Below are 11,490 nucleotides of genomic sequence, written 5' to 3' on the forward strand. Positions count from 1 at the left end.
CTTGTTTTCGTTTTTAAAAACTATCTTCTTATTCATCTATCTTATCTTTAAAATTCTATCTTCCTTTTTTAAGGTTTTATTTTGAATTAGATACTCTAATCTTATCTTTTCCTTAATATTAACATTATAAATTGGTGAATAATCCATCACTAATTATTCAATCCCACCATTAAAATCGTGTATCATTTTCTTTATAAAAAATTTCATTGTTTTTCTTTCGAACATCCATCCATCTACTGAATATCCAATTTTTTTTTATTTTTTATCCGTCTATTTAATATCTACTTTTTGTTCATCGTTAATTGACAATCACCGTTTGCAGCAATCAGCAAAGGTCCAATCAATTTTTTTCATTGTAGTGTTCAGAAAACAATCCATCGTTTTGATTATAAAATCGAGGTAAGTGGATAGAATCTCTAATTTTCCAATTATTCGTTTCGATACTTTATTCGTAAAATTGATTGTGTAATGAAAAAATATTTTTTTTATCTTTTATTAACTGACAAGACATTGAGAATTACTAAAAAGTAAATAGATGTTATTATTTTTTATTACTAATTAGCTAGCAATCAGGGACGGACCTAGAGGGGGCGAGTAGTGGCCTGGACCCCCCAAAATTTTAAGAAATTATACTTATATATAAGATTTGTGTTTAAAAAATAAAAACAAATATTAGGTAATTTAATAGTTTTATATGTATTATTTTTCACTATGTAATAGATTTATGTCTTAATTATTAATTCACTAATATTTTTACCTAAATAATTTAATATCATACCCTCAAGTCTTTGTACCTTTCAAATTAGTTTTTATATAATAATTTCTATATTTATTTTTTTTAAAAATCATTTGTTTTTTTATATTAATATATTTAACATTCATATTTTTATATTAATAATAACTTAAGTAGTTATGTTTTGGTAATCACATTATGTACTGTAGATATTATTTTCTTGTAAAAAATATTAATTCTTCTTCTAAATTCACATTGGTAAAAGAAAAATTTTATAAAGATATCGTATATCTTGTATTCTACAATGGTACCGTGTCTTTCAATTAATTAATAATTTATAATTTATTTTCAAATTTTTTTAAAACTTTTGAAAGAATGAATTTTAATTAATAAGATATGGGATCATTTTTAGCAAATCCCGTTATAAATTATATGGTATTTTATAAATTTGTAATCTACAATTGTTAAAGTTATATTTTATTTATGTAATTATCATATTAAAAATAAAATTGTTGGAAAAAATTATAATTATATGTATCTTAATAAATCTATTAAAAAACTAACTCCAATAATTATATGTTAATTATTTTTATAGATTAAAAAAAATTATATAAAAATTGGCACCTCAATATTAAAATCTCTGGATCCGTCCCTGCTAGCAATATACGAAGAATTTGGCCTTGAGGATAAGCCGTGGGTGATCAACATGTACGAAGAGAAGCATATGTGGGCTACTGCATATATAAGAGGAAAATTCTTTGCTGGCTTTAGAACTACCTCAAGATGTGAAGGTTTACACTCAATTGTTGCAAGGTATGTGGGGTCGCGGCATGATTTGACAAGTTTCGTAGAGTATTTTCAAAGGTGTGTTGCACACATGCGCTTTAAAGAATTTAATGCTGATTATGAATCTACACGTGGGGTGCCCGTCATGCAGACTTGTATAGAGCTGCTAGAGAGATATGCTGCTGAGTTATACACTCATGAGATATTTCATTTCTTTCGGCCATTTCTTTCTAGAGCTGGATCAATGCGGGTGCTAAACATAGAGAATAACGATGATGGCATAAAGTACATTATGTGTAAGCATGGGAGGCCCGATTTTATGTGGACCATTGATTTTCGTCAAGAAGAAATGATCTTCATGTGTACCTGTTTAAGAATGGAGTCATTTGGAATTCCCTGCGAACATATTGTGAAAGTTCTGGTTGACATTGACATTTGTGAGATTCCCCGGTCATTGGTATTGGATAGATGGACAAAAAAGGTTAAGTCAGCACTCATTGATCCAAGTGGGTTCACGAGGGATGCTGTTGTTATTAGTCGCCAAAGTGCCTTGATGGAATTTTCTAAACAATTGGCTGCTGTTGCTGCTAAAGTACCAGAGAGATATGAAGAGACACGTGACCTAATTATGGGATTGTACTCATCTTACAAGGCTGTAGACGAAGGCACTAATCAACCTCATTCAGGTGTAGCTAAAAGTAGCGATTATTGAGCAGAAGTGAGCCCTAACCCCACGCCTCCCACCCCCAATCCAAAGCTCTCAGTCTCAGCCTCTCACCGTCGCACTCTCCTCTCACCGTCGCGCTCTCCTCTCTGCAGTAGCGCACGACACTCGCCCCACAGCCTGAACGATGCTTGCACACAGCGCACGACCCTCGTCCCTCGCAGGCTCGCACCCAGCGCCAGCAGTAGCAGAGCACGAGCCTCCTTCCTCGCACCCAGCAGTAGCAGAGCCACAACCCTCGCCAGTCGCCACCCACAACACAGCACCCACCAGTCACCGATTCAAGTCTCCCACCCAGCCACCGATTCAAGTCAGATATGGAGCCCGAGCCACCGAGTCAGGTATGTGATTTGGTTAAATCGTTGATTCATTGATATTGTTTACTTAATCTCGCAACCCTCGCAACCTCACACCCAAATATGCTTTACATTCACGTCATTATAGTCTTCATTTGTCTTACCATGGTAAAATACTCCCCACTGGACAATTCCTATCATATAAAACTAACATGGTAAAATCTAATGTCATTATTCATCTTGCAACATAATATGCGCATACAACTATCTTTGTAAGATCAGTATGACAAAAAGAAGTGAATAAACTTCATTAAAATTAGATTGATCACATAATTGTTTCTCAACACAATATTTTAACTGTAATGGAGATTTGAACTTAAAAGCTGGAGTATACCACCAAAGTTATTGCTGACTTGCTGACTTGTTAATTTGATTCATTGTTGCTGGTTATTGATTTATTTTGTTAGGTATTGTTGCTAGTTAGGATTCGGATTAGGATAATTTTGATTTCCCATTGTCTCTTTCAGGTTAGACTAGGCACTGCAAGAGGTGCAGAGGTAGTGAAAGTGGCAGTCATGGCACTCTATGCTCTTTTGATTGCTTTCGGTCTGTGCAAGGCGCTTCCCCTAGCCAGTATTGTATGCAACTCTAAACACTTAATTTCTGATATCTTCTCATCTCATTATGAGCTTATGATTTGTTTGTCTTCTCTCTTGCTATGACTATGGTGGTTCTAGTTCCTTTGTGCCTTGACCTTACCAATTGGAAACTTGGTAGTGAGATTTGTGCAAGAAAATCATAAGGCACGTCCAAGACTTTGTGACCCTTTTATGATTCCTGGAGTTTGGTATTAAGCCTTGGTTATGTTATTTACTTACAGGACAAAAGCAATGTCTTCATGGCAGAGTACTTCTGTGTGAGGTTACATGCTTTGTTTGGAGCAGCTCTGGCTTGTGGGCTGGTAGCGGCTAGAGTGGTTTAACAACAGTTCTATGCATGCAAGAGACCATATCTCTGAAGATGGAAGTTGTCTCAGAATTTTATACTGATTCTTTGCATTCTTCATTTCAAGTGTTTTTCATTTGCCTCCACTTCTTATGGCCAAATAAATAGTGGAGAAAATTTATATCTTATATGTTGAGATACCAATCTAGTTAGAAGTCTCACTTAGGCTTTTTTGATAGTTAAACATTTTTTGGTGTTACATACAAGGACACATACCTTTGTTTGTTTTCAAACCTGATTGCTCCTTGTCCAGTTGTCCCTAATGATGTAATTGCATAGTTTGTAGTCCAAGTGAATATATGCACGGTTGATTCTTCTATGTTACCTAAGAAACTCTAGAATGGAAATCCAATTTACCACATGTTCTCTACAATTAAAATATGTGTAATGAATTTTTCATTCCCCTCGGAATTTTTCATTATGTGGTCTCACCTTGGTTTTTCTAGCCGAACCAAGAATTTCTATATCTCATATCATACAGTATTAAAATTAAAAGGTATTTTAGTAAGTCCCTATGAAATATTAAGGGTTAAGAACGATTTTGGTTCTTAAGGTATAGGCTAAAATTTTTTTCGTTTCTAATCTTTTTTTGTATACGAAATCGTCTTTTTTACTTAGATGTTAAAATTTTGGATCAAATTATCCATAATAAAAAATTATAAAATGAAAAAAAAAGAGAAAGAGTATCTCTGTTCGTCCGAAAGGGGAAGGGAAGAAAAAGAAGGGAGAAGGGAAGAAGAAGAAACTGTTCTTTATGTAATTTGAATTTCTGGTTTGCTATTCTAATTTATTGCTTCTTGATTTTTCGTTATGTTGTTTTAAAAAAGTCTCTCTTTCCAAATGCAATATATAGTAATCATGATTGATTGTTCTTATGGTTACTCTTATCTAGATTTTTTTATCTATTAGCAACATATATAAAATTAATTAAAATAGAGAGGTCAAATCTTGATAAGATGCAAAAATCCAAAATAGAATGCAAACAAATAAAAAGACATGGAATTTTTTTATTTATAAATTAATTAAATAATATAAAATATAATTCACAAGACATAATATTTGTATGCCATTGTTGTTGAAATAATAAATGAAAATAACATTACTTCATCAAAATAATATGAGTTTTTTAAACTAAAGTATCTATAAATTGCATAGAAATAAAGAAAAATTGTAGAAGCCACCAAACGATAAATATCTATTTAAGAAGTCATTGAAAAATAACTAAAGAAGTACATCCACCAAACATAACAAATAAATTGACAATAACCAAAGTATTAAGTTTTATCTAGATTACTACTATAATCTTTACATCTCATGGTTAGTGTGCAATTTCCAAAAATCATCGGCCGACGCTATAATTTGTGCCTTCTTATGGTTGATCCGATTCCGGAGTAAATACACAGCGGTTATCATGCGAATATCGTGATCCTCAAGCTGCAATTTATTCACTATAAATTAGTACAAAAAATGGTAAGTAAATATTAGAGAGTTGTTTCTAAAAACAATGGATTGTTTTCTGAACACTACAATGAAAAAAATTGATTGGACCTTTGCTGATTGCCGCAAACGGTGATTGTCAATTAACGATGAACAAAAAGTGGATATTAAATAGACGGATAAAAAATAAAAAAATTGGATATTCTGTAGATGGATGGATGTTCGAAAGAAAAACAATGAAATTTTTTATAAAGAGAATGATACACGATTTTAATGGTGGGATTGAATAATTGGTGATGGATTATTCACCAATTTATAATGTTAATATTAAGGAAAAGATAAGATTAGAGTATCTAATTCAAAATAAAACCTTAAAAAAGGAAGATAGAATTTTAAAGATAAGATAGATGAATAAAAAGATAATTTTTAAAAACGAAAACAAGACCGACATAGGCGTAATACATCGCGTTCCAATCGATTGAATTATCATTTCAATCAATTGAATTTGAATTCACACACACTACAATCGATTGAAATTGACAAATTCATATTGTTTGGGTAAATTCAATCGATTGAGTCACAAAAGCAATCGATTGAATTTGGTGAGACCCAGGTTGTTTTGAAGCATTCAATCGATTGGAAATTCTAAACAATCGATTGAATTACAAAAATCCAATTTTTATTCATCGTTCTATCGATTGGATCGTATGACCAATCGATTGAGTTATGCGAAAACCATGCTTTTGGCAATTTTCAATCGATTGTTTAGTGGTAAACTGTAATCCAATCGATTGAGATATAATTCAATCGATTGATTCATTATTCCAATCGATTGGTTTTCGCAGAAAACACAATTTTATGATTCCTCGCGAACGAGACGAATCAAATTTAATATTTTAATTGATTGTAATGGCCAAAAAATTGTTTTTGTTTTTGATTGTTAATGAACATGATAGATTTATGATAAATTAATTATTTATAAAATAAAAAATCATTTTTATAATTATATAAAATATATGGGGTCAATTTATAATTAAAATTAGTTAAAGGACTATGTAGCAGTTATTAAAAAAACTTAAAAAACATGTTTTGTTATGGGACCACTAAGTGGTCCAAACGTTCTTGGACCACCGAATCCTAAGCCTAGTTACTTTATACTTTTGACAACAAAAGCACTCGTGCGACTCTGTCCGAAACCCCAAAAGCCTAAACGTATTCATATTCCAATTCATTTATTTTTTATTATTATTTACTACATGTTCCAGCACATTTAGATTGTCGATAATATGGGAAATGTTTAGACAGTAGTACTAATAATATGAACCACACAAATGGTAATTAATTTATAAGGTGAGGAGTAGATATTTTATACACTTTTTAGTACCGTTATCTTAATGTTTTGGTTAATATTTGTTAAGTTTTATTGAGTTTTAGTAGGCTTTAGTACAAAATTACTATTTAGATGTTACTTTGAATTTTTGTGGTTTTTCTATAATTTTAGGTGATTTCTGGGTGATTCTGACAAGTTTTGAAAAAGTCTGATTCAAAGATAGAGAGGTTGCAGATACTGTCAGATTCTGACTTTTGTACATTCAAACGAGCATTTTTGGAGTTACAGAAGTTCAAATGATGCTCTCTCAACGGCGTTGGAAAGCTAATATCCAGGACTTTCCAACAATATATAATAGTTTATACTTATCTTTGAAAATGATGGCCCAAAACGGGCTTTGAACACCCTACTGACCCCCTTGCTTGGCGTTTGGACGCCCCAGAAGGACCAAGATGGCGTTTGGATACCCAAAAGGGAGCAAGCCTGGCGTCCAACGCCCCAAGAGGAGTCTTAGCACGTGGAGTCACCCCAAGTTTAGCCCAAACACTCACCAAGTGGGCCCAAGAAGTGGATTTCTACACCAGGAGTCCAGTTAATCTTACTTTTGTAATCCTTAGTCATTAGAATAGTATATATAGACAAGAGTTCACCCTTGTTAGGAACTTTTGTCCTTTTGCACGTTTTACTACTTTTTGTAAGCTATGAGCAACTAAACCTCCTAAGTTAGGATTAGGAGCTCTGCTAATTATCGTGGATTAATAATATTACTGTTTCTATTTCAATATGTTTGATTCTATTCTCTTATGAATTCTCGTTCTTCATCTCATGAATTGAGGATGAACAATGACATTCATCCTTGTTCTACATGGGTTCCGTGTGAGTCCTGACCCGGATAGTATTGAACCACAGTTAGAGAGTGCATTGCGGATTCCAAGAGAGTACCTGGACAACTTTGGATATGTGACATAAAATTTCGTTGACTGTGGGTTACTGAGGTCTTTGTGGCGCTAAGGCTAGAGTCAGAAAAGCAGCATTCTCTGATCCAGAAGATCCGACCTTATCTGTGGCGTTTTGAGTAGGATCGTGAAGAGGAGTGGATTGCTTAGAGATTCATCTTCAGCTACAGTGAGAAGCCATGAGTCAACTTGATGGGAGGACATGAGTTACTCGGATATGGTGGACTGTTGTGGTTTAGAAGAGATTAACTTGATGGGAGGACATGAGTTAGTCACTTACGGCTGCCATTGAATGAATCATTCGTTATTGAAGTAGACAGTAAGAAAAGTTAATCTGGAAAGAAATAGCATCTCTGAAGCCTTAACTGAATCCTTAACACTGTTTTCACACCAATCAGATATTTTGTTCTTTACTAGTTTGTTTATGCTTTCAAGCAAACAACTATCTTTTCTAATCGCCTGACTAAGATTTACAAGATAGCCATTGCTTGCTCAATCTGACAATCTCCGTGAGATTCGACCCTCACTCACCTAAGGTATTACTTAGACGAGCCGGTGTACTTGCCGGTTCAATTGTGTGGAGTTCCATAAGGCCCTTTTCTAATTACCTTAGTTGGGTCGTTAGAATGTAGGGATGCATATAGAATGGATTGGATCGGATATGGCCAAAATTTCGATCCGATTTACACTAATCTCATCAGATCGAATCGGATCCCATATCTATACTTTTTGTGTTCGGATTCGATTCGATCCGATCAGCACATTTACAAATAAAATTATATCAGAATTCGGATATATTCTCAAAAATAAAATTATTTTTAATTTTAAAAGAATCAACAAAATAAAAAAAAAATACACAAACTGGAACCTATACCCAAATTTGGCATCAATGTTTACACTAAAATATATCAATTATAGCCTACACAACAATAACAAAGGTATACATTTCAAAAATTAAAATCACATTTGTTCTAACAATGGAAACAAAAACAGAATCAGATTAAGAAACAAGCATAAACAGATCTGCATTTCAAAACTCAAAGATCAACAAAATAAAAAAACATATTTGGAGCCCTAATTGCGCGGAAGCAGATATGCGTTAGAGAAGCACAAGCAGAAGGAAGAAACTACAAAACGACGATGATGCAATGACAAAGAGCAACAACGAGTGGGGGAGGAACAGAGGCAAGCGCATGAGCAAGGAACAGCGGTGAAAAGAGACGACGACCGTGCCGATGGAGGAGACGACGAACCGAGACGACAATCACACCGATGGAGGAGACGATCGCCATGCCAAAGGAGGAGACAACGACGTGACAATGGAGACGAAGAAGTAGACGTGGTCTCAGTGGTCTGAGATGTCGATGGAGGAGATGCGGTGACAGAGGTGAATGGAAGTGATGGATGAGGTAAACGGCAGTGATGGATGCCAGGGAATGGGACTAGGTCTAGGTGAGAGAGAAGAGGGAGAGCAGCGCCGTTAGGTTTCTATTTCTTAACTATAGTATTTATATTATGGGTGCGGATCCGTGGATATGCGGATCGTATCTGCGGATATCATGGCAATATCCACTATTCAATCCAATGACTCTACGGATCGGATAATATCCACAAAATGTGGATTGGATGTGAATAAATATCGCATATATACGGATATTATCCGATCTATGTGCAGCCATATTAGTATGTTTTGTAAAAAATTTGCAACTTATTCATATAAAACTCATAAGTTGCAAATTTTATTAATTTGTGGAATTATCCCTTTTAAGAGTATGAGATAGGTTAAAGTAATAACAGAACCAAGCTAAAGATTGTGTTTTTCTGTTGTTATTTATTTAATTTTACTTTTGGGTTTATTTATGTTCCGATGTTGGTAATATTGTTTTGAAGTCTAGTTTATCGACGATGAGATTCCTCATTCAAATCCTTTCTTATAGAGTACGTAGACAGAATCAGATGGTGATTCTGAGTTATAATTGGGTTGGAAAGTTCTTTATCGATCGTTCTTCAATAATTATGGTTAGAGTCAAACAAAAAATAAGTGAAGATGTATTTGTAAAAAATATTTTGATACTCAAATCAGTAAATATTTTAGAAATATATAAAAATTCAATAAATATAGAATGTCAGAAGTAAATATAAAAACATAAAATATGATATTAGTTTGTAAAAATTTGTAAATCTCTCTTTGTGAGGAGGTAAAAAAATGTTTAATATATACATTATTAGGTTGATGAATAACATGAATATTATGATTGTTCGGTCATGAAGTTGGTAATAATGAATAATAATATCATTAGTTACAAGTTAAAAATGAATATACAATTAATTAAAGATCAAATTATAACTTATCATGAGCAATAAAAATCGAATTATAATTTATATTGAGCAACAAATTAGTTTAATTTTTCAAGAGTGGTATATATCAAGTGCTTTTGCTTTGGTGTGTGACAATACACACTAAAAGATACTTTAGATAGAGAATGTAGTAAGGTAGGTCTGCTAGTTGCGGTTTTAGTGGAAGAAAAAACCTTTCAAGTAGCTTAGAAGAATGACAATCAACAACTTATTGAGTTTATTCATATATAGTAAAGCTACAAGTACTTATTACCAAAAAAAAAAAAAAAAAGCTACAAGTACTATTATTTGGTTAGTTTTTGGCTCTTGCAATCTAGTACATGGTATAACATAAAGATACCAAATTCAAAGAGAATGGAGAGCGGATGGCGAGCGATCTTGAGAATGGGAAACATGGTGAGGCATCGGCCATGTCGAAGGAAGCTATAAAGAGGAGAACGTGGAGATGGATGCATCTAGTGTTAGAGAGGAGGGATTTAACGGGTTTAGGATCTCCTTTGCGAATAAAGTGGTTAGAGATACCATACCAAAACTGCTTTATTTCTAGAAAAATAATTTTTAGCGGACATTTATTTTGCTTTTAGCGATAATAAGAATAATTATTAATATATTTATCAGTAATTAGACATTAGTCATTTTATGTTTTGCAGCTAAAAAGTTTTTGCAGCAATTATATATTTATTAGTTAAGATCTTTTTAATGGCTAGAAAAAGTATATAATTGTCATTATAATATATAGTAACAACAACAAATATATAATTACTACAAAAATATAACTTAAATAAAATATATAATCACTACAAGATTTCTATTTATTTATGGGATTTTTTTATGGAAGTTTTTTAAAACCTCCCCAATCTATTTTATTTGTGGCATAATCTAAAACTCCCATTAATTAATGCTAGTTAAAATTTAAAAATCTCAAGTCCAAAATAGTCCAAAATCCAAATCAATGTTTATGTGAGATCTGAAATCCTAGATCTACCGCCACCACTTTCATCTCTTCTCCATTATTACCATCAAGCTCGCTCCAGTGTTCGAGATCAGAGGGAGAGTAAGCTCGCCACTGTCGCCATTCATGTCCTCGTCGTTGCCGCCATCAAGCTTCTATGTCAATGTGTTGTTTCCTTCGTCTACACGCCATAGCTTTTGAGATCAGAGAGAGTGAGTTCGTAGCCACCGCCGGCGCCTCCATCAAGCTTATCCGTCGACGCGTTTGATTTTCTCCTCAATCACCTAAGTTCAATTTCTGTTTGTTCATTTTTTTTCTTTTTTATTGTTATTTATTTAACTCAATCACCTAATTTGATGTGGTGTTGGTTTGTAGGATGCTGGAAAAAGTATGTAAGGATCCACATATGCTTGTTTGAAAGAATGGTAAAATCTGACAGTGATTTTGTGTGGCATGAACATCATTTAGTTTATTCATGTACGTGTTGGTGAATACAATAATCTCTATTGTCTTTCAATTTAACATGTAGGTTACACCTCTATCAAAAATAACTCAGGGTACTCAAAATACTGATCCAAATTGCTGTTGCTGTTTCTCAAACAGCTTCAATTATATGGGAAACAAGTAGTTCATTCGAGGTTTAGTTACTTTAAAATTCTCTATAGTTTCATTGAACTTCCATATTGGGTTTGAAACTGATTTTTTTTTGTGTGGATATTATTGTAAGTTAGTGGAAAAATAAACCTGCTTCAGTTGCTCAATTTTTGAAGAACACTTCCAATCTGGATAAGGTTGTAACTTTCATGTAGTGCAATTTAATTCTAGATTCATGTTTGTTCTTGTAATATATACCTCTTCGTTGTATTGGGGTAAAAAATTATGAATGGAAACTCCATGGAATTGATCCTTGTGT

The 11,490-nt window shown here is 33.2% G+C and overlaps 1 protein-coding gene across 1 annotated transcript; it reads left to right on the forward strand.

Moving 5' to 3' along the window:
* Nucleotides 1–2,560: 2,560 nt before the first annotated feature.
* Nucleotides 2,561–3,557, forward strand: LOC148570436 (2-carboxy-1,4-naphthoquinone phytyltransferase, chloroplastic-like). Its single transcript, XM_088507346.1, has 4 exons — nt 2,561–2,584; nt 3,067–3,177; nt 3,277–3,342; nt 3,420–3,557. The coding sequence occupies exons 1-4, from the start codon at nt 2,561–2,563 to the stop codon at nt 3,519–3,521; spliced, it is 303 nt and encodes a 100-aa protein (XP_088363472.1). The 3' UTR covers nt 3,522–3,557.
* Nucleotides 3,558–11,490: the final 7,933 nt, after the last annotated feature.

This window comes from Arachis ipaensis, chromosome B3 (genome assembly GCF_059453495.1).
Source record: "Arachis ipaensis isolate K30076 ecotype BB chromosome B3, ASM5945349v1, whole genome shotgun sequence".
Lineage (NCBI taxonomy): Eukaryota > Viridiplantae > Streptophyta > Magnoliopsida > Fabales > Fabaceae > Arachis > Arachis ipaensis.

Coding starts and splice junctions, on each gene's coding strand:
- LOC148570436 (XM_088507346.1), top strand. CDS start 2,561: ATGGAGCCCGAGCCACCGAGTCAG. Junction 3,178..3,276: donor CGCTTCCCCTAGCCAGTATT/GTATGCAACTCT, acceptor TGGTGGTTCTAG/TTCCTTTGTGCCTTGACCTT. Junction 3,343..3,419: donor TTGTGCAAGAAAATCATAAG/GCACGTCCAAGA, acceptor ATTTACTTACAG/GACAAAAGCAATGTCTTCAT.